Source organism: Podarcis tiliguerta (assembly GCF_965153285.1).
Source record: "Podarcis tiliguerta genome assembly, chromosome: 14".
In the NCBI taxonomy this organism is placed as follows: domain Eukaryota; kingdom Metazoa; phylum Chordata; class Lepidosauria; order Squamata; family Lacertidae; genus Podarcis; species Podarcis tiliguerta.
This window is the reverse complement of record NC_139547.1, coordinates 27906993-27929908: the sequence shown is the minus strand read 5'-3', so window position 1 is coordinate 27929908 and position 22916 is coordinate 27906993. Positions and strand designations below refer to the sequence as shown.

The 22916-nt window shown below is 45.6% G+C and overlaps 2 protein-coding genes across 5 annotated transcripts in view; one reads left to right on the top strand and one right to left on the bottom strand.

Moving 5' to 3' along the window:
* The first annotated feature begins 16 nt into the window (after positions 1-16).
* On the top strand, positions 17-8128 carry CIAO2A (cytosolic iron-sulfur assembly component 2A). Of its 3 annotated transcripts, XR_014504606.1 has the most exons (6): positions 38-330; positions 1894-2058; positions 2725-2774; positions 3808-3853; positions 5046-6121; positions 6507-8128. XR_014504606.1 is itself a non-coding variant. In XM_083412346.1 (5 exons), exons 1-5 carry the CDS (start codon positions 171-173, stop codon positions 5141-5143), a joined length of 519 nt encoding a protein of 172 aa, XP_083268472.1. In that variant the 5' UTR covers positions 17-170; the 3' UTR covers positions 5144-8128. The 3 variants fall into 3 exon arrangements, 1 of the variants encoding a protein (XP_083268472.1); XM_083412346.1 differs by having other exon boundaries at positions 17-330; positions 5046-8128; XR_014504605.1 differs by having other exon boundaries at positions 26-330; positions 3808-4441; positions 4851-8128.
* Positions 8129-14928: 6800 nt separating this feature from the next.
* ADAMTS7 (ADAM metallopeptidase with thrombospondin type 1 motif 7) overlaps positions 14929-22916 on the bottom strand; it is a 66493-nt gene continuing 58505 nt past the window's right edge. For both annotated transcript variants that reach the window (XM_083411786.1, XM_083411785.1), the window contains exons 24-25: positions 15295-17581; positions 14929-15127 (exon numbers count right to left, since the gene is read on the bottom strand). In XM_083411786.1, coding sequence (XP_083267912.1) covers positions 17418-17581 — 164 coding nt within the window. In that variant the 3' untranslated portion in view covers positions 14929-15127; positions 15295-17417. The remainder of the gene's footprint in view (positions 15128-15294; positions 17582-22916) is intronic.

The following is a 22916-nucleotide window of genomic DNA, read 5'->3' as shown; positions in this document are numbered from 1 at the left end:
GCGGGAAATGTAGTCTTGGTTGAGAAGAGGGCGCGTTTGTGAGTACAGTACAGCGTCGCTTTGCCTTTGGAGCGCCCCGCCCACCCCGAGACCGGAAGTGCCCGCGAGGGCCGCCTGAGGGACTGAGGACCGGTTCATGGAGGCTGCGAGCGGGCTTGGCTCGGGGCGGGATGCTGTCGCTGGGGCTGCTCTGGCGGGCGCTCTCTAGCGGGGGGCATGAGGCCCGGGAGAAGGAGGACGACCACCAGGCCCACCACCGGCCCGAGGCCCCGAGCAGAACCGCCGCCGCTGCCATGGAGCAGGAGCAGGAGCGGGCCCTGGAGGTCTACGGTCAGTGGCTCCCCAGCCCCGTCCCTATCCAGGCTTCACGGGGCGGGAGATCTTTCGCGGCCCAGGACCCGGCTTGCCTCGCAGTTGGAGGAGGGGGTGTTTAAAAAGAAAACCGAAACCTTGAAAGAGTGCACGAAGAGAAGAAAGCAGTAAGATAAAAATTAAAAACAAAAAACCCCAAAAGCAGCTCTGTAAATCATTCAACACATAAAATCAACAATAAACCGAGAACAGTTTAAACTTACGCACCTCCTTTCGTCTGAAACGACAAGGTGCTAAAAATGTATTGAGACTGCAGCACAAACTAAACCAGCAGCCAAGTGTGTCAGAGTGCGCACTTTAAAATGTACAAATTTTAATTTCTATTTTTTATGATAACTTCTACAGCCCGCCGTCACTAATGACTAGCCAGAGGAAATAAATGCGTTTTTAGCAGAGGCCCAATTGATTCTGGGGTTGGCACTTGCCTGTATGTCTCTGAAGGAAGGGGATTCCAAAGAGAGGGGGCTGCTACCCAAAAGGCCTTCTTCCCCTTGCTTACGGCCCATGGGATCTGTGGGCACAGCCAGGAGGGCCTCACCAGACAGTCCTGGCTGCCAGACAGGGAGATAGGGAAGAAGGCAATCCTTCAGGTACCTGTTTAGGGTATTATAAGTTGAAACTTAACCCTGATCCAGTAATTTATTGGCAGCAACATGAGGCTCTTTTAAGCACACTGTAACATGCGTGACAACAGTATGCCAGCTAATACATTTTGCGTTGCCTTTAACTTCCAGGTCACTCTTAAGGGTAGCCCCACATAGAGTTTATTGCAGTGGATCCTAAACTTTTTTGGGGCCACCGCACTCTTAGTTCCATAAACTCATTCCCACTGCCCTTAGCCTTCCCAGTAAATAGTATGATTCATAATGGTGGTTTGCATGACCCATGAAGGAAGATAACAATCAAATTCCAAATTGTAACAATTAATTGCACATTTATTCAAAATCCAATTTTAGTTCAATTAATTTAACAATAAATAATTTAGTTTAATTAATTTTAAAATAGTTTTAGTTTAATTAATTCAACAAAGCTGTTGAACTTGATCCAGTGATACCAGCTTTTCAAAGTCTGATATTTACATCTCCAGCCTCCATGCCTCTTACCTCCCCACACTCAGGTAATCCCTTGCCCAGGTTTATTGCAATAGTTCCTTTCTTGAGGATAACAATGCATGAGTCACAGTGGCAAGATTATTTCCAATCCAGAAGAGACAAAAATAAATAAATCCAAATTCACTCCACAGTACCCATTTGCTTGCAGGCTCACTGGTCATGAAGCAATGAGCCTCAGAACACATTTCATATGTCGTTTTTATCATTTCTCATTTGAAATGTCACTTGCAACCTTTGTTCCTCCTAAAGGCCGAGAGGGACCGGATTGTGAAGAGTCCTGGCAAGGCTGGCATCAAACTCCCTTTTATGTCACAAGCAAGTGGATTTTCAGCTGACTCCAGGCCTAGAGTTTGACCACTCAACCTTTCCCCCATAATTAGACACTTGTGATCTGTTTGTTTCTGCTTAGATATAATTCGAACTATCCGGGACCCAGAGAAGCCCAACACTTTAGAAGAACTAGACGTGGTAACAGAAAGCTGTGTTGAAGTGCATGAAATTGGGGAAGATGAATATTTGGTCACAATCAGGTTTACACCAACGGTACCTCATTGCTCTTTGGCCACTCTTATAGGTAAGATCTGGGGGGAGGGGGTTCTTTGAGCGATTTGTGAAGTTGTTAGTTTCATGACATTAAGTAAACAAAGATATTGGAAAGGCAAATAAAGGGACACTCAGTTCTTCTGGAAGCATTTCTGGATTTGTGCATTGAAACATGCAGCATTAGTATTGTGAATTATTGAATATGAATGGGTTACAGGACCTTTCATGTTGAAAAATGTTTCCTTTAGGGATAGGCTTCTTTGGAACCAATTTAACCTTATTTTTGCAAGGCAGACTGAAGACTGTGTCCCTGTGTAAAGCTCAACACATTAGTGTCCTGATCCCAATCAGAGCTCATGCCCTGGCAGTGTGTGGTGCAAAACTCTTCAGTCTTTCACAGCTTATTACCAAATTGTAAAGCAGTTCTGTGCTTGAAAGCAGATCTCGAAAATGGATGCCGCTCACTTCATTTCCCTGCCTTTTTCACAGTTTAGATGAGGCAACGCTTGCTATCTTTAGAGCAAGATACACTGAGAACCAAGGCCAGCTCTCCCTCACATGTTTATAAAACTGAATTACAGATGGTTGAGCAATACGTTTTGCTGCATGACCACATGCCACCAACTCTTTTGGCAGAAAGATAATGGAAGGGTAGTGCTTGAAAAGAAAAATGACATCTTTTTTCTTTAAAATGCAGGGCTGTGTTTGAGGATCAAGCTGCAGAGATGTTTGCCTTTTAAACACAAGGTACACTTTTGTTTGTATTTCTAAAAACATACTGCAGCTGACTCTCCAGAAAAGCATGTTTAGAGGGCTTTATCTGGCCACACATTCCACTTCCAACTTCCCCCCAAATGTTTTGCATCTTTGCTTGTATGGGGAATTTCAAGGGGTGGTGTTATCTGTTGCTCACGCAAAATGTGGTCTTAGAAGAGGTGGTGAAATGAAGAACCCAGAGTCCTTCTGTTGTCAGGATTTCCAGAGGGATTGCAACCATGCTAGTCTCTTGCAGGAAGAACAACACAGATTTTTGTGACGAACACATTTATTGTTGCATAAGCTTTCACTCACTGCAGTCTACTTCATCAGGTACACTTCATGCATCTGGTGAAGTGGTTTGTAGTCTACCAAAGTTTAAGTCATAATAAATTTGTACAAGAATCATATAATTTTAGAGTTGTAAGGTACCCAAAGGGTCATCTAGTCCTACCCCTTGCAGGGCAGGAATCACCGCTAATCACAGTCTTTAAGGTACCATAAGATTCTCAGGAGACTGTATCATGTACACAGCTTTGGCAGGCATGTGAGAACTGCCAGATTGTAAGAGGCCATGCTTCCTTACCATATAACAAACCCCTGAGTGGATGTGGAGATTGTGTTGCAGAGAAAAAGAGAGACCTTTCATATTGCAAACACAAGTGAGACTTGCCCATTACAGTGGATCCTTGGGTTACGTTACTTTTGGGTAACATAACTTTCAGGTTGCGGATGCAGCAAACCTGGAAGCATATTCTTCCGGGTTTCACCACGCACGCATGCGCAGATGTGTTCTGCGCGCCTTGCGCATGCACAGAAACAGTCTATCACGCTGCATGCATTTGCAGAAGCGGCAGCTCTACTTGCAGATTTTTCGGGGTACAGATGGACCCCTGGAACAAATTACATTCGTATCCAGAGGGTCCACTGTATAGCAAGCCATCGAAACAGCGTTGTATATTCTGTGCAGATGCATACCTATGCTATAAAAACATATTAAGCAGTCATTTTCTCTCTCATGTAGTTGGAAATCTACATTTCAGAGGGAGCGCATTCCACGGAGGAGGACAGTAAGTATGTCTTCAGCTTGTGTTGGGGAATAAAGCAGCCTCTTGATATACATCACCAAGTGTGTGTGTGTTGAATTTTCCTGTTGAGCATGTCTTCAATCTTCTTGTGTGGCAGTCAGGCTGGGAGGGCCTGGCACCCAGCCCCATAGGAAGTGATGCATATGAGCTAACCACGCTGGAACACATTAGCTTCTGCTTTCATACTTGTTTGTAATATCTCTTGCAATCTTAGCATTGCATGACTTCTCTATTTATTTATCATATGCCCAAAGGTTCTAGGGTGGAAATACATAAAATTAAAAAACAAAGTTAAAAACAGTATTGTTGAAACTGGCCAACATAAATTCCCTGCAAGCAGAAGCAATTAAAAAAAATCAAATGTACCATTCCCACAGGAGACACCAAACTAGATGGCTTTAAAAAAGAATTAGATAAATTTACAGAGGAGAGCTGCCTCCATGGGTCGGAGGCAGCACTGCTTCTGAATATCAGTTGTTGGAAACCACAGGAGTGGAGAGGTACTCAGATCCTGCTTGCAGGTTTCCCACAACAGGCATCTGGTTGGCCACTTCTAATGTTCTTAAAAAGGTAAAGGTAAAGGTACCCCTGCCCATACGGGCCAGTCTTGACAGACTCTAGGGTTGTGCACCCATCTCACTCAAGAGGCCGGGGGCCAGCGCTGTCCAAAGACACTTCCGGGTCACGTGGCCAGCGTGACATCGCTGCTCTGGCGAGCCAGAGCCGCACACGGAACGCCGTTAACCTTCCCGCTAGTAAGCGGTCCCTATTTATCTACTTGCACCCAAGAGTGCTTTCGAACTGCTAGGTTGGCAGGCGCTGGGGCCGAACAGCGGGAGCGCACCCCGCTACGGGGATTCGAACCGCTGACCTTGCGATCGGCAAGCCCTAGGCGCTGAGGCTTTAACCCACAGCGCCACCCGCGTCCCAATTCTAATGTTCTTACCCTTCCCTAAAAGCCCCGTAAGATGGTGATAAGATCTAAACGTTGCAGGCATTGGACAGCAGATTGTGGGAGGCATTCACTGAGCTCTGATCCTTGACAAATCTGTGTGTGTCTCTGTAAGACTTGCATCTTCGTGTGCGCACACACCGTGTGTGTTTTGCGATATTCTAGTGCATTTCTGTTGGTCATTAACCAAAGACTTCTTGTTTGTTTTTGGTCGTGCTACAGTTAACAAGCAGATAAATGACAAAGAGAGAGTCGCGGCTGCAATGGAGAATCCTCACTTGCGGGAGATTGTGGAGCAGTGTGTTCTGGATCCAGACTAGCAACCTTGACAGCAGCTCCTGTTGACTTGGAATCTTTCTGGCACTTTGGTGTTCATGTCTTTTTTGGGTGGGGAATGGAGGCCTTGAATTTGATACTGGACAGTTCTTTTTAGCTCCTGTATATTTTTAATAAATTATTTTATAAAAAAAATATCCATTTAATTTACAAAGGAGAGTGAGCCATGTATAGTCTTAGATTAATTTTGAAGGGTTGTGAGTTCATAATTAAAAAAAATTATTATGAAACCATTCTGTTGACACCTCATGAATGTACATTGTAATTTTTTAAAAAAAACAACAACTGATTTTGAAGATTGAATTTTACACATTGTTATGATGGAATGTGTTTGATTAGCTGTCAGTGTGAGAGATGAATAAAGTACAGAGTTTTAGAAACAGAAGTTGTCTTCAATATGAAAACTTCCCTATAAGAAGTTCTGCAGGCTTCAGTGGTACTTTACTGTCTAGGGCTGGATTGCCAATGAGTTTGTTCTGTTTAATTAAGTTTGATCAAGTTCAGGTTGTTGCCAACTTGCAAAAAGAAAGCGGTTCATTCAGAATTTTCTAACAACACCTTGCAATGTGAAATTTCTTGGCTGGTAAATTGCTTTTCTTCCTGTATCAATAACAAACTTGTTTTTTTATTTATTACAGCAGCATCAACAAGTGCACATAGAAGTGGCTCATGAAGTCATGCAAAATAAGAATTAATGTAAAAAATTAAATGTCATTTGAAACATGAAAAAGAGGCATTAATTAAAGGCGTGATGGGGAAAGGACCAAGATAACTCTTAATGAGGAATTCTGATGCACACTGAGAACCTTTGGAAAGTTTTTGTAGAAATTTTCTGAAGTAAAGCTTTTTTCAATATTCAATTTTGTTAGAATTTAACCAGTTAAAAAGAACCTTCATTTCCCTAGAGCTGTTCTAAGGAATAAGAGTTAAATATTTCCTTCAACTTTAAGCCGTAAGTAATAGTTGCTTTTTTATATGCCTGTTGTCTTTGTCCATCGAGTTTTCTTGGCAGGGATACTGGAGTGGCTTGCCAGTTCCTGCTCCAGGTGGATCACATTTGGTCAAAACTCTCCACTATGACCTGTCCATCTTGGGTGGCCCTGCACAGCATAGCTCATAGCTTCTCTGAGTTAGAGAAGACTCCCTGGAAAAGATCCTGATGCTGGGAAAGTTTGAGGGCACAAGGAGAAGGGGACGACAGAGGACGAGATGATTGGACAGTGTTCTCGAAGCTACCAGCATGAGTTTGACCAAACTGCGGGAGGCAGTGGAAGACAGGAGTACCTGGCGTGCTCTGATCCATGGGGTCACGAAGGGTCGGACACGACTAAACAACAACAATAATAGCTGCTTTTCATCTTGGAACGAAAGGAAGATAGTCATAGTGGTGCAATAAAGGACAATATTTTTACTAGAATGTAGTACTGTAATGCTCTCTGAATTCTGCTTCGTGCCTTCTGTTCTTGACAGTGTCCTGTTATGCCAGAAGTGGTTTAGTCATGCTGGGCACATGACCCAGAAAGGTGTCCCTTGGCCTAAAAGCGAGATGAACACTGCACCCCATAGTCGCCTTTGACTGGACTTAACCGTCCAGGGGTCTTTTATCCTTTACCTTTACTACCCAGGCTCTTATAGTCAGGTGGGGTGGGGGAGCCTCAGACTGTGTCTTCCTCCCATCTCTCAGCCAAGTTGGCACTGCAGCTGTCAACCACAGAACCACAGAAGGCAAGATTTTTGTGACCTGTACCTGTTGGAAGGAGAAATCCCTATACTGTAAAAACTCTTTGCTGCTGTTGTTCTGGTGCTGTTCCTCGCAAAGCCAGTAGATGACACTCCTGTGCTAATTAACACTTCCTGTGGGCGATTCCAGCCTCGTGCTTCTCTGTGTGTCTATAGAGGGGGGCTGGGGAGCCTTTCTCAGCCCCAGAGACACATTTGCTTGCGGCTGACCTTCTGCCAGGGCCAGACACAAAACTGGGCAATGGATGTGACACACTTGCCTTTGTACAGCAGACAGCTTTCCAGCCTCACAGAAAGAAGCCAGAGGTTTCTCTTCCACTCACTCTTCTCTCTCCTCCATCCAGGCAAGCGAGAGGCACAATTTCCAGCCAAACAGAAGCACTCCAGAAGGCCATAGAGCAGGGCTGGTGAGTGCCATGGCCTGAGGAGGGTCCCAAGGGCCAGATACAAAGGTCTGGGGGGCCACTTCCAGACCCCAAGCCTCCACCTTGTTAGTAATACAGCTGACCTTCTCACACTCTGGCACAATAGTTCAGCTATGAGTTGCTTTGGGTTTCCCTGCTATCATTTACACTTTCATATCCTGCCTCCTTGCAAGGAGGTGTACCTGGTTCTCCCCACCTCCCCATTTTATCTTCACAATTCCTCTGTGAGGTAGGTTAAGCTGAGAGGCAGTGACTGGCCCATGGTCACCCAGTGAGCTTCATTGAGTGGGGGCGGGATTTGAACCCAGGTCTCTCCCACTAAACCCTATACCACCCTGGGCATTGTCATAGATGTCAACAATCCATGTTTGGGTATCTGGGGGCTGCATTTCATCTCACCCCCAAAATCCAGAGGACTTGGAATGTTCTCCAGCTAGTAACATGAAAGGCAACTGAAGTTTCTGTTCATTGCTTGTGCAATTAACAATAATTAGCAACCCACCCATCCCACACACATTTATTGAGGCAACATTGACATCCTAGCAGCTTCATGAGCTGAATGTGGGCTGGGTCCAAAGTATCATGCAAGTATCCAATATGACGGTCTGCGGTTGGAGGGTGTCTCCTGGGGCGGGGGATGATTTTTGTCTGTTATAGCTGATTGGAGGGTGTGTTTTACCTGTAGACTGGGGTGAGATGATGAACTACCAGTTTTCCTTATGTGATTTTTTTGTAAAAAAATATATATTACATTTTCAATGTTTACATTTCAAAATAAACATTTTACATACTTTTGAATATCCAGTGACTTTCCTCTTTCTCCTTTCATGGTTCATTTTACATATCTTTCATTCCTGTATATTTTACTATAACTATTTAGGTCAGTTCTCCACTTTATCATCACAAATTGATTACACTGCTGATTTTATCTTAATGCTGTGTACAGTTTTTTCCATAAAGTCAATAAATATTTTTCACTATTCTTTAAATATATGTTCTTCTTTATCTCTTATTCTGTAAGTTAAACCTGCAGGTTCTGCATAGTCTAACATCTTAAGTTGCCAGTTCTCTTTACCAGGGACCTCACTCACTTTCCATTTTGGGGCTAACATAACTTGAGCCGCTGTTGTTGCATACATAAAGAAACCTTTCTGACACCTAGGGATTTCTGCCTGAATTACTCCCAATAAGAAGGATTCCGGTCTTTTTGGGAAGGTTATTTTAAACATTTTTTTCAACCCATTATAAATCATTTCCCAATATTCTTTTACCGTTTTACATGTCCACCACATACGAAAAAAATTCCCTCCATATTTTTTTTTACATTTCCAACACATATCTGATTCTGCTTTATACATCTTAGCCAACCTACTCAGAGTTAGATATAATCTGTGAATCACTTTCATATAATTGGGATTTATTTATTTATTTATTTATTTATTTATTGCAGTACGTATGACAGTTTCTTCAATTTTCAGATGCACCCCCCCAGCCCCCAAAAAAGGCTGGAGACCTCAATGTTTAATCACACTTTTAAAATCAATTTTACTGGAATAGGCATTAAGCTGAACTGACCTGACAATTTCCTGGATCTCACCACCATTATCCCTCTCTATTTATTTATTTTTTAAACCAGTGTTTGCGCCTTTCCAATCCTTCGCACTGGAGGTCAATTTTTTTTTGGGGGGGGGGGAGCTGCATATTCCTGTTAGAAGCTTGCCAATTTGAGAAGTGTGTGTTTTGTCTTACGAGCTCCTGGTTGGATGCCAATGAAACGTTGTGAATTACTAATTTTCAGTGTGTTGATAACCCCTAGAATTGTATCTCTTCACACCTCCAGTCCTTAAAAAAAAAAAGCCTGATCCTAGAAACTTGCCTCAAGTGTATTTCTGTTATGGAATCTGTGGTTTCAGCCTGTTGCCTAGCTACCTTCTTCCCCATCCATCTCTGCTCCACCTAAACAAAGGTTGTTAAACAGAATCCCTCTCCACTAATTTACACCTGTAATCTTTTCCCATGGCTCTGTACTATTTGGAAAGCTGAGCGTTTCCTTTCCTCTCTCATAGTAGAGGATGTGTGTTCGGTGAATGGAGCACACCGCAGACAAAGTTCCCATCTGCGGTTGACACATGATTCTCTCTGGGGCTTGGGAAACAGATCTGCTGCTCAGAAAGGATGGGAAGCGGGGGGTGGTCCTCAGTTACACTCTCATAAATGTTTGGGACAATTCAAACATCTGTTGGGATTTCCAAGGATTTGGAACTATGACTCTTCCTTTGTAATGAGCAACCCTCGGAGGCACGAAACAGACCGCCCTCTGAAGGCTGTGAAAATGAGATGTTGGAGCATGTTGACTTTTGCTCTGCGGACTGAGGGGTGGTCGCCTAAAACATCAGGAGAGTACCAGATTGGAGGAAGTTGACCTAAGGTGTCCAAGCGATGTACAACAATCAAATAGGACTTGAAAGAGAAACATACAGCGAGGGGGGTGAAAAACTCTTTGATATAAGAAGAGATATGGCCAATGACCCATCTGCTTCCACATCTTATTCTCACAGAAGCCAACCAGATACATATGGGAAACCGTCAAGCTAGATTAGAGCACAGAAGCACTCTCTCTGTAGTTTCCAGAAGCTGGTACAGTGGTACCTCAGGTTAAGAATTTAATTCTTTCCGGAGGTCCGTTCTTAACCTGAAAGTGTTCTTACCCTGAAGCACCACTTTGGCTAATGGGGTCTCCTGCTGGTGCCATGCCGCCAGAGCACGATTTCTGTTCTCATCCTGAAGCAAAGTTCTTAACCCGAGTGAAATATACTTGGAGTTGAGAGTGGATTTCATGCTCTTTATTCAGCTCATAGTGGTGAGGAGGAATGGAAGTTCCCCCAGAATGTCTGCTTTTATATACATTATTTACACACTGGGCCCCAAGTGATTGGCTAATTCCGGTATTCACCTGTAGACCAATCAGGTTGTGGATTCACTTCCACCTGGAGCTGGATTGGGTGGCTCCTGTGGACCAATCAGACTGCGGCATTCTGAATCCTATTGTTCTAGGACCAATCAGACTGCTGCCTTTTGGATCCTTTCAACTCAGTACATAACACCGAGGTACTATTTCTGGGTTAGCGGAATCTGTAACCTGAAGCGTCTGTAACCTGAAGTGTCTTTAACTCAAGGTACCACTGTATTCAGAAGCATTGCTGTCTCCAACTGTGGAGGCAGAGTATAACCTCTATCAAGGCTAGCAGCTATCAATAGCCCTCTCCTCTTTGAATCTGGCTAATTCTCTTTTAAAGCCATCCAAGCTGGAAGCCATCACTGTCTCCTGTGGCAGTGAGTTCCATAGTTTATGTGCTGCACGGATAATTTCTTTCTCTGATCTGTACTGAATCTTCCAACATTCAGCGTTGCTGGATGTCAACAAGTTCTGGTGTTATGAGAGAGGGAGGAAAAAATCTATAGTGCAAAGAACTCATGGGAAAACCTTTCCCTGCTTATCCTTCCCTTTGGAAAGAAAAGTGTTTTCACATTTCTTCTAATTCCTCCGGCCACCATGTGTGAAGAAGGGACCTCATGAAGCTGAGAGGGGCCACAGTGTGCCTGTGTGTTCATTGCCCCCCTCCCCACAGGCTCCCTCCCGCCGTGGCTGGTTCTTGCGGGGGCTGCGAGAGCTCCAGCCCTCATTTTTCTGCATGGCTGAGGCTTCGCAGATGTTCACCCCCGCTGGAAAATCTGCTTGAAAGCTTTTCCTTCATGCAGATGCCTCGTGCCCCAAAGGGTAAGAGCTGGCTGATGCTGCCTGTTACAAGAACGCAGGTTTCGAAAGTAATAATAATAATAATGGTTCCTCTTGCTGTGAAAGTAATTTCCTCCTTTTGAAAATCATCTGGATTACATTGTTATCTTAGGATGGGCTTTCTGTCTTTGCTGTTTAGGACTTTAAAAAACAACAATACAGTATGGTGAGCACTCTCTCTCCCCCTACTTTGGAGTCTTTTCCTTATTGAAACCAGCTGAAGGCAGCATTAATGTGCAACAAGACCAAATGTTTGTTTTGGTAAACGACATGTGAGATGGGGTATCTTCTTGGTAACAGAATTAAATGTGAAAGTGTTCAACATATTTTTTTAAATTTTTGTTTTGGAAAAGGGCAAGAATATTTGAGAAACAAAACACTTAATATATTAAAACTTCAGGGTTACAAACACCTCAGGTTACAAATACTTTGGGTTACAGACTCCGCTAACCCAGAAATATTCCCTCAGGTTAAGAACTTTACCTCAGGATGGGAACAGAAATCATGTGGCGGTGGCGCAGCAGCAGTAGGAGGCCCCATTAGCTAAAGTGGTACCTCAGGTTAAGACCGGTTTTAGGTTAAGACGAGACCTCTGGAACGAGCTAAGTTCGTAACCAGAGGTACCATTATACTGTAAATGCAATTTGTTCCCAGACTTCTGAACAACTACTTCCTTCTGTGTTTTATCTTCTGTTGATACCAACAGTGGATGGTATCAACTATACAATCCACTGTATCAATATCAGACAATGCAGAATTAGTCTGTAAAGCTGTTATATATTTGTTGGCTGCAGCCAGACTGAGCATCACCCAAGGGTAGAGAAATAAGCCAGACTTTCCCCTTAACATCTGGTTTAAGAAGGCCTTGCTTATTGCAGTTTCAGAATAATTTACTCATTCAGTGTGTGTTTCACAAGGCACTGCAAAGCCAATGGACTACACCACTATGGGGTGGATGTATTGGATGCATATTAGAAAACAAACCAATGGTTGGCAGGTTCCCACCTAATTTGGTACTGATTACATAAAGAAGGCAGTTTCCATATGTGCTGTAGAAGGAAGTGAAGAGCAGGTGGTAGCTCATCTAGGAAAAGGAAAACTGTGATCCTAAACCTCCACTGCCTTGTGAGACATCTTCTGGAGAAGAAAAGGCTAAGGAGTAAACCCTATACCATGGGTAGGCAAACTAAGGCCCGGGGGCCAGATCCGGCCCAATCGCCTTCTAAATCCGGCCCGCGGACGGTCCAGGGATCAAGAGTGCTTTTACATGAGTAGAATGTGTCCTTTTATTTAAAATGCATCTCTGGGTTATTTGTGGGGCCTGCCTGGTGTTTTTACATGAGTAGAATGTGTGCTTTTATTTAAAATGCATTCTGAGGTATTTGTGGGGCATATGAATTCATTCATTTTTTCCCCAAAATATAGTCCAGCCCCCCACAAGGTCTGAGGGACAGTGGACCAGCCCCCTGCTGAAAAGGTTTGCTGACCCCTGCCCTATACAAATCTGGAGTGGCGCCCCTTGGATGGCACCTTATACGCCTCCTTCCGGCGACTCCTGCTGCCAAGCTGGTGCCAAATAACTGCGCAGAGCATCACTTCACTTCCCTTGTACTGGCAAATTTGCAAATGTGCAGGATGGGAGCCCAGCTGTTGTATTCTCTCCGACCTTGTGCTGCAAAGTTAGTACAATATTAACACGATGGTCTAGAAAAGCAAAAAGTATCACCGTTCACAATAGCAACCAGATATGACTCAGTGTTTACAGGAAACAGACTTTTGGAGAACAATCTCCTGAGAATGAAAAGACGGCGCTACTTTTTCCAGCCACGTGCCGAGTAGAAAAGGCATGAAATCTACTGGGAAGGAGGTTATTCTCTGGCATGAGCCCTGCTGAAGCGGAGAGGAGCTCAAAGAGTGGAAGGGGCACTTTTGTCATTTTCTTGAGGCTCTTGTCAATTTCAGAGACTTGTCTTAGCTTTAAATTTCACAAATATATGAAACAAACATTTGGCTGATTAAACAATCTGGCCTGTGTCAGGTAGACAACTTACATTTTGTTGTTGGCATCAGTTTGTCTTGAGAGACAATGGAGTACGCCTCTCCGGGGCGCAAGCCTGGGCATTGTTTATGGAGGTCCTGGGCTGCCCAGACAACCAGACCTCTCTCTTGGCCTCACTGATGTGGTCCAAAGGAAAGCAGAGCAATACGTTTGGCACCAACTTGGCTACAGGAGTTGCCAGAAGAAAGTGTACAAGACACCTTAAAGACCCCACTCTGGATTTGTGTAGGGTTTACACCTTAGCTTTTTCTTCTCGTGAAGAAATCCCACAAGGCAGTGGAGGTTTAGGATGAGTTTTCCTTCTCCAAGATGGGCTACGTTCCCAGGTTGACAAGCCCCATCTGCCCCTCACTTCCCTCTACAGCACATGCAGAAACCTCCTTCTTGACCGTTGGACCCACTATTGGTCTTATCCACTCAATCAGAGTCTGACTTTGCATGTAGAGGAAGTCCCTAATGCACCAAGGGTTTGAGTCCCATCAGCTACCCTCTCCTGGTTTAGCTGGCCAGTTGAAGCAGTTTTCTGGGTTTGCATTCTGACAGCTTCTAGAAGCCACAGGTGAGAGCTGAGTGCAGGGTGGGGACCAAAGGTGGACAAACTACCCCAGAAGCACATGTCCCCCACCAGACATACTTTGTTGTTGTTTAGTCGTTTAGTCGTGTCCGACTCTTCGTGACCCCATGGACCAGAGCACACCAGGCACTCCTGTCTTCCACTGCCTCCTGCAGTTTGGTCAAACTCATGCTGGTAGCTTCAAGAACACTATCCAACCATCTCGTCCTCTGTCGTCCCCTTCTCCTTGTGCCTTCCATCTTTCCCAACTTCAGGGTCTTTTCCAGGGAGTCTTCTCTGCTCATGTGGTGGCCAAAGTATTAGAGTCTCAGCTTCAGGATCTGTCCTTCCAGACATACAACTCTTCCCCTAACACCCCAGGCAACTTAAATACCCTTTTAGCATTTGACGAGACTGGGAGAAAGAGACATGACAGCTTGACTTAGAGGAATGGTGGAGGCAGATCAGGGCCATTCTTCACACTTATCTGCTAACCCTAATCTGAGTCTGACAATTTCCTTCCCTCTCCTGCTCCTCCACATGCAGAGCCATCAGTTTTATCCACTTTGGCAGCTGGAGTCAAGCATGCTTCATTAAGAGCTTCCCTCAGGCTTTACATTCAGCTTGGCTGGAGTGTTGCCACAATGATTGACAGCTAGAGAGGGGCCCCTCCACATCAGGAGGACCGGGAGGTGGAGCATCAAATGGGAAGCTTCCACCTCCAAAGTGCAGAGGACCGAAAGCCAGCTGAGATATTTCGGCGCCCGAGGCAGGAAATCCCACAAGCACCTCTCCCTTTCCCTGGTAGTCAAAATGCAACTGTAATAAATAAAACAGCTAACAGACTCCACCTGGAGTCCTGCGTCCAGTTTGGGGCATCACAGCTTAAAAAGGATACCGACAAGCTGGATGGTGTGCAGAAGAGGGCAGCCAAGATGATTGAGGGTTCTGCTCACCAGCTTGAAAAAAGGACAGGTGAGCAGGCAGGAGCAGTGGGGGCGGGGCGAGTAGCAAGGTCAGGGGGCTCTAGGGTTTGAATTTAATTGAAAAGGAAGATGAAGCAGGTACAGGTGATGCAGCGAGGCCAATGGTGGTGCCTGCCTTCCTGTTTAGCCATGCTAAGATAACCATAGAGACTCTTCAAGAGGCAGCAGAAATGTCGTGGTGCCGAAACAAACCAACAAAGGCACAGCTCATACTTTGTCATAACAATTTAATTTAACACACTTGAGAGCTACAGACATTTTTAAAAAAAATTAAAAAGATACTTCTCCATAACAGCTCCTTGAAAAGAGTTTGTTGTTTTTTTTTAATCCCATGTATCTGTGCTGAATCACCGGGGAAATTCCATGGCTTGCATGGGAGAGAGAATAAATTTGGATGTGGTCTTAAATACTGTATTTTTTGCACCATAACACTCACTTTTTTCCTCCAAGAAAGTAAGGGGAAATGTCTGTGCTTGTTATGGAGGGAATGCCTATGGGTGGCATGCCTATGGATTTTCCTCCTCTAAAAACTACATGCGTGTTATGGTCGGGTGCATGTTATAGAGCGAAAAATACGGTAATTGGTTTTGTCACTCCCCCTAGACAGAGACAAGAAGACAGCCTTGGTCTGGCATTGACATAATGCAACTGATCCACGGCTAGTTCTGCTGATACTTACTGGCTTTCACACTGTAAAGTATTTGTTACCCACCATGCATTGAGAACAATTTAAAACTATTTGCACTAAATAACCAAATCTTTGATTGATCTGCATCAGAAATGCTGTGGATCTGCCAATCAAACCTTGACATTATCAGCTTTCAAAGAAGTACGGAAATGTTCTCTAGTCATATAGACAAAGATACTTCAAGTGCATTCATCAAAAGTTCACATAATATTATGCCAAATTATATAAATCAGTCTTCTTTGCAAATTACTTGGCTAGAATGAAAACAAACCTGTAACATAAGGCCATTTTAGATGAGAAAAATTCAGTCCATATGAAAATTCCAAGTTAAGGAACAATAAATCTTCAGGGCCAGATGGTTTCCCATGTATTTTTTATTTAAAAAATAATAATGACATGTTAATTCCATATTCATAGAAAGTCTACAATGATCCTTTCAGAGAGAGAGGGTGTATCCCTGACACAAGTAGAATGCTGAGGCCTTATCAGACTTCTAGAAAGAACACATTGGCAAATTATAACTTAACTACTGAAGGATTTTGGTGTTATGCCACCTTGGCACCCTGAAAGAATGGGGTTTTGGTTACGATGTCCATATATAACATGACTGTTGCTGTGAACTGAAAACAACAACAGTGGAGTCCTGATCATACTTGCTGGATTGATTACTATTCCAGACATGGAAGGAAGAAGGAAGTATCACCCATTTCTTCATCCATTGGAATTTCCCAACATCCCTACCTCTGGGCTCCCCCCAGATGTTGAGCTCCAGTTCACAGCAGCCAGCAAGGCCATTGGTCAGGATCCTGACACAGGGATGATGTAGTCCCAACAATGCTTGGAAGGCCACAGGCTCCCTTTTCCTTGCTTAACACATGCTAAATACCCAAACGAGACTATCAGTGCACGATAGAAAGCAATGAAGTGTTCTTAAATCAGGTGCCTTCTTGACAATAAGGAAATTGATATGATACTACAAATGCAGTCCCAACTTCCAGGGCTACATAAGGGGGGTGGGGGTGGAAACCAGAAACTGATCTTGATAGTCTTGGGCTTTTTCGGGGTAACCAAGCGAGCAGCCTAGAGAGAAAGGGCAGCTCACCCTGACAGATATTGAACTGCTGAGCCAGAGAACAGGGCATTAGATATGGAGGACTGTTCAGTCGGTAGAATATGAGACTCTTAATCTCAAGTTCCTGGGTTTGAGCCCCACAGATTGCAGGGGGTTGGACCAAATGACCCTCGTGTTCCCTTCCAACTCTACAGTTCTGTTATTCAAAGACTCAAGCCAGAGAGGTTAGCTTTAGTTCAACTTGAGTGAAAACCAAACAACTCATAACCCCAATGCTTTGGTCCTCCCAGCTAGAGCAAGTGTGATGATCAGCTGGCTCAGCGAGTTTGAAATGGGGGGACATTTCACTGCCGCTTTGAGCTCCTCCCACCAACCACCAGGAAGAAAGGCATCCCTGTCACAACAAATGCAACCAAACAGTCAAGCGACTTGGTCAGGTATGCTGGATGCCCGTTCTTACAAAATACAAAAAAAAATAAATTGTGTGTGTTTCCTGTTTGTTTGTTTTTTTAAAAAAAGAAATCACTCAAGTCAAAGAGTTTCGTGCTGGCCCGCCAACACCGAGTGAAACCTGAATATACCCGACGATAGCACCAGATATGTTTCTGAGATCATGCCAAGAGTTATTGCTTTTGTGGGATGCAGCGCATGGCCTTGCAGAGCAGATTCTCCTCTGCTGCGCATTGGAGGGCAGCAGACTTGGGTAGCCCTGAGGGCAGTTTGGTGAGAGGAACTGGAGTTAAAGCACCATGCCTGTCCAACCTTGGTGAAGAGCACCAGCCAAGGTCCCATGGGAGGAAGGAGAGGAGAGCAACTGGACAGAGATGGTGGCTGAGCTGTCTTCAAAGCAGCCCGCGAGGTGCCTTAGGCAGCCATTTCTCCCTCGAGGCCACCGCTGGCTTCTTTGCGCCTGAAAGGGTCCTGAGGTGATGGGAGTGCTCACTTCCGGGAAGCCCGCTCGTTCCCGCGGTCCCGGGGGCCGTGGCCCTGCTGGCGGCACGTCTGGCAGCACTGGAGGCTGACGGTAGGGAGGTGGCACCGGCCCAGGAACAGCAGCGTCTGGCAGAAGCTGAAGGAGAGCCTGTCGCGCTCGCAGGCAAAACCTGCAGGAAGAAAACAACGTAGCGGGATTTGAGCAGTGGTGTGTGATGAATTATTTTTGCAAGGGAACGGTTGGGGCTAGAGGCACCAGCTTGTGAGGGCCATTGTGGGGGGCAACATTGCACACATGAGAATTGTGTCTGCCCCCCCTAAGCCAGGCAGAAGCTTCCCAGGCCAGTGGCGTAGTGTGGGGGGTGCAGGGGGGGCCGGCCGCACCGGGCGCAACATCTGGGGGCGCGCAGTCGCACTCGTAGTTTTAATCCACGGGTTAGGGGGCGCAAATTACTTGCCTTGCCCCGGGTGCTGACAACCCACGCTACGCCACTGTCCCGGGCTTTGGGAAGGGGGTGCCAAGGCTCTGACAGAATGCTGGAACTCACCTGTCCTGAATCTTTCTACATTCAGCTTCATTGGATACCCATGAGTTCTGCTTGTTGTGACAGAGGGAGAAAAACTTTCTCTCCTTTGATTCACATAGTCTTCTCCCATTAGAGCCAGGAAGGGAGAAGAAGGGTTTGCCTTTCTCATCCCACAACTAGGAGGGGAGGCACATCTCAGTTCCCACATTCTGCTGCCCATCTTCTGTCCCCTCCCCTTCCACCACCTGAAGCACTCATGCAAATGCCCCCCCCCAATCCCATCCTGCCTCTCTTGATGTGAAACAGATGCTGCACTGCTGGAAGCGAGTGCATCCCACCACCACTCATCTCAGATCTGTCCATATTCAAGATAAATGTTCCCCTGGGTGAAAAAACAATGGAGTGCTAAAAACCACATTGCAGCGATTGATGTGGGAACAGGGATTCCGCCCCAGATCTTTCCTGTGGCTGCCTAGATCATGGTAGGCAAACTAAGGCCCAGGGGCCAATCGCCTTCTCAATCCGGCCCGCGGACGGTCCAGGAATCAGTGTGTTTTTATATGAGTAGAATGTGTGCTTTTATTTAAAATGCATCTCTGGGTTATTTGTGGGGCATAGGAATTTGTTCTTTCCCCCAAAAAAATATATTCCGGCCTCCCCAAGGTCTGAGGGACAGTGGACCGGCCCCCTGCTGAAAAAGTTTGCTGAGCCCTGGCTTAGATCCTCACTAGAAGAGGAAGGGAAGGTTTGTGCATCTCATTTGCAACCTGGAGACACTCCTCCCATCCACACCACCTGCTGCTTTACACACACACCAAGCAATCTCTGCATGTTCTTTCTCACCATAAAGTAGCCCCTGTGAACCTCTGTCAGCCTGTTCCAGTGTTCCATGCTCACAGAAATCACCACCACTCACTTTGGAAGACATTTATGTCACCAGCAGTGACATCTGCAAAGACTAACTTTTTCAAGATCATCTCTTTCCAACTGTTATAAGAATTTTAAATAATAAATAATAAATGTTCATAACTGTATATATAAACCACATGTCTGAAACTACACCAAAAAGGTCCTGAACAAATTGACCTCAAATATTTCTCTGCAAGGTCAAAGTGGGAAACCTCCCCATTGTCTTTTTCCTCACAAATCCTGTCTCAAGGGCACATTCAAGATATGAACAGGGTTCATATCTTGGTTCCTGTGACCTAGATTCGGGAATTAAGTAGTTATAATAACAAAAGAGTGGCCAAAACCCAGATAAATGCAATCAGGTAATTTGCCAGATAGGAGATTTCTGTTGTAGACCGCCTTTTCTGTGATGTAGGTATGATGTTTCTGCGGGTGGTCTTGGAATCCAGGGCGGGCAATTTTAAAATGTCTACATAAGGGCTTGTGCTCATGGCTCGGGGTCTTCCTCCTCTCCTGTGTGTGGGGGAGCACCCTGTTGCAACAGTTAATAAAGATCAGGCTTACTAGCTGCTTTGCTTCTCAATATTCTCTGGTTGGTCTCTGTTATTTTCTCCTACCGATAGAGAACCTACAAAAGGACTCTATAAAAGGAGCAGTTTTTTTATTTTTATCACAACTATAAGGTGGGGAAGATCACATGCACACTAAGGAATAGGGAGCCACTTTTCAGACTCTTGTGGATTAGGATGACCTCAGGCTTTGGCAACTTGTTACAACTGGATCCATTACCTGAATGATGATCTGTCTCCTAATCTTCCACTATTTTCTTTTTTAAAAATAGCTTAATTTACACCCAAGAGGCTTCCTCCAGACTCTTTATTTCAGCTGTGCTAATCCTCTTGGAGAAGCCCCCAGCCCCCAATGCTAATATGGTGTGAAAGTTTGCTTTTGGCTGTTTGGGGGGTCAGGCTGGATGAGGAGGAGTGTGTGGGATCAGGGCCTTTTGGGACACACAATTTAGTTTTGTAAGCTTGCTTTTAAATTATGCTGATTTTTCTCTACATATTATTCATAATTATTTTACTGGGGTCTTCCAACAAAGAGATTATTGAAGCTGTTTATAAAATTCCTTAACCAGCTGAAAGATGGTTAAGAAGGTGCCTGATGCTGTTAAAACTAAGCCCGTTGTCAGAGAAACGAACTAAACTTCATGCTTGAGAGACTGTTTTGCTTTTGTATTTCCATCACCCCCAACCTCTCTCCAATGTAAAGGCTTGCAGTGGAAACAGAGCCAAGACCATCGGTTGACAAGGCTTCCCCTCCAGCACAAGAGTGAATTTCTGCTTAGCCCATTATCTCAGGCGATACCAGGTGAGGCCACTTCCCCCCACCCCATCGCTAATCATTTACAGCCAAGAGGAATGGCCTGGGATTAACCTGCTGCTCAGTGATGTGGAATGGGAACCAGGGGGCTTGCTTGGATGCTTGGCAAGGCGCTCAGCTCCTCCAATGAGCTCATGATCACTTTCTCTTTCCCATCACTCCCAAGGCTCAGAGCTCATAAACAGCTCACTGAGCACTGGGCTGACGCAGCCAGTTCCTCGCCTAGCGCTCCTCCAGCATCCCTTTCACACTGTGCATTTAAAGCACTCTTATACCACTTTAGGACGCAGGTGGTGCTGTGGGTTAAACCACAGAGCCTAGGGCTTGACGATCAGAAGGTCAGCGGTCCCATTGCTCGGTCCCTGCTCCTGCCAACCTAGCAGTTCAAAAGCACGTCAAAGTGCAAGTAGATAAATAGGTACCACTCCGGCGAGAAGGTAAACGGCATTTCCGTGTGCTGCTCTGGTTCGCCAGAAGCAGCTTAGTCATGCTGGCCACATGACCTGGAAGCTGTACGCTGGCTCCCTCGGCCAATAAAGCGAGATGAGCGCCGCAACCCCAGAGTCGGCCACAACTGGACCTAATGGTCAGGGATCCCTTTACCTTTACCACTTTAACGACCATACTTTTTCACCCCTGCCAAGTGTCCTGAAAAATGTAGTTTGTGCAGGGTGCTGGGAGTTGCTAGGAGACGCTTAGCAAACCACATGTGCAAGCCATGTAACCCCAAAGGCAGGACATGAGGTGGTGCTCAGCTCTTTGCCATGCCAGGCGTCCTCAGTCTGAAAAGTGCACCTGAAAATGGTTCTTACTTGGGGGCGGGGAGGCTGAGGAATGGCTTTGAGAGAGGGAAACTGCAGTTCCCAGAAGTCTTTGGGGAAGGTCATGTGCTTTCAATGGATGGTGTGTATTGCGGCCACAATAGCCCCAAACTGCTACTAGACAGGAGCTTGATATTCCAAATGGGACGTTCAACAATTCCAAATGGGTAATTGGTGAGGTGTCTTTTTAACTTACTGGATTGTACAAGGGACAAGAAGGGCAATCAGGATTAAATAGCTGGAGTGTGTGTCTATTTACGACAATGATGTCGAGTAGACACTGCAACAAAACACCCCGCATGTGTGGGCAACCCCAATTCCACAATGAAGTCTCCCCGGGAGCCCCCCCCCTAGAATTAGGCAGCCCCCCCGCCAAGGCAATGGCTGAAGAGAGAGGTTTCTTTTGCCTGCTGATAAAAAAAGTGTCTGGAACACAGGAGCTATTTCCTAGTCCATGGAGATTAGCAGTCATGACCTCGCACAGGTCAGAGGTTAAGACCTCTAAACCTCTGGCTCGCCAGCTCTATCACAGGCTAAACCTTCTCTCGCTTTTGCAAATCGCACATCAGGAAGTTTATTTTCCTGCAGTGTTCAAGTATTGTGAGTGAATAGCACCATCCTGCACAAAAAGGCAAAGCAGCTGTAGCCTAACCCTGGAAAACAAATACAAAAGGTCTGGTGTGTTTTTATAAACACACCCATGCAACAAACAGGTCAGCAGTCTGGATGGGCAGCCTGCTGGATCAGTATCCTCTTCTCACAGGGGCCAAACAGATGCCCATCATGGGAAATCCACAAGCAGGATCCGAGCACAATAGTCCTCTCCCCTCCTGCCCTTTCTAGAAACTGGTATTCAGAAGTATTGCTGCTTCCAGCTGTGGAGGCAGAGCACAGCCATCACAGCTAGTGAGCCCATCAATTTGTCAAATCCTCTTTTAAAGCTATCCAAGTTGGAGGCCATCACTACCTCCTGTGCAAGGGAGTTTCACAGGTTAACCTCTGCACTGCGTACAGAAGTGCAGTGGTACCTCCGGTTGTGCACGGGATCCATTCTGGAGCTCCGGTCGGATCCCGAGGTGTGCATAGCTGGAGGTGCCGCTTCTGTGCGCATGGCAAAACCTGGAAAAATACTTCCAGGTTTGCTGCATACATATCCTGAAGGATACATAACCGGAGGTGAATGTAAGTAGAGGTACCACTGTACTGTGGAAGCTCGGGTTGTGAATGTGATCCGCGCGGGAGGCACTATCGCAACCCGCAGCGTCCGCAACCTGCAGCGCTGCGTCTGTTCACGCGTGGGTTGCGATTCGGCGCATACGTAAAGCACGATTTAGCGCTTCTGAGCATGCACGAGCGCCGAAACCCAGAAGTAACCTGTTCTGGTACTTTCGGGTTTTGGCACGCCCATAACCCGAAAATGTGCAACCTGAAGCATCTGTAACCCGAGGTATGACTGTGCTTTCTTTTATCCATCTTCAGTCTTCCCACATTCAGCTTCAACGGACGTCTGCAAGTTCTAGTGTTATGAGTAGGGTTGGGCGATATCGGCTTCTCAACATCATGATGTATCACCAGCTAAACATCACAATATAGTGTTACATTGTGAAAAGCAGAGGGAGGAACATCCAGCATCAGTTCCAGCCCCACGAAGAAGTAGGTAACCAAGGCCCAACCACAATCTACCACTGGGTGAAGGCGCCATTGCGCTCTGACCCTCAAACCAGTCCTGGACGATGTATCAATACACCACCCAGGCCTCGACTGCAGCTGCTCTGGTGCTGCTCTCCAGATTAGTCTGAACAGGCCTTTGTAGTTTTCCAGCTGCAGATCGTGATTATCCTGTCGGGGGCTGGAACCAGGAAGCT

What these genes read in the sequence shown, in the direction of transcription:
- CIAO2A (XM_083412346.1), top strand. Translation starts at nt 171, where the DNA reads ATGCTGTCGCTGGGGCTGCTCTGGCGGGCGCTCTCTAGCGGGGGGCAT. An exon ending in GTTTGCCTTTTAAACACAAG is followed by an intron (nt 2,775 to 3,807) that starts GTACACTTTTGT and finishes TCTCTCATGTAG; the next exon opens with TTGGAAATCTACATTTCAGA. An exon ending in GCATTCCACGGAGGAGGACA is followed by an intron (nt 3,854 to 5,045) that starts GTAAGTATGTCT and finishes GTCGTGCTACAG; the next exon opens with TTAACAAGCAGATAAATGAC.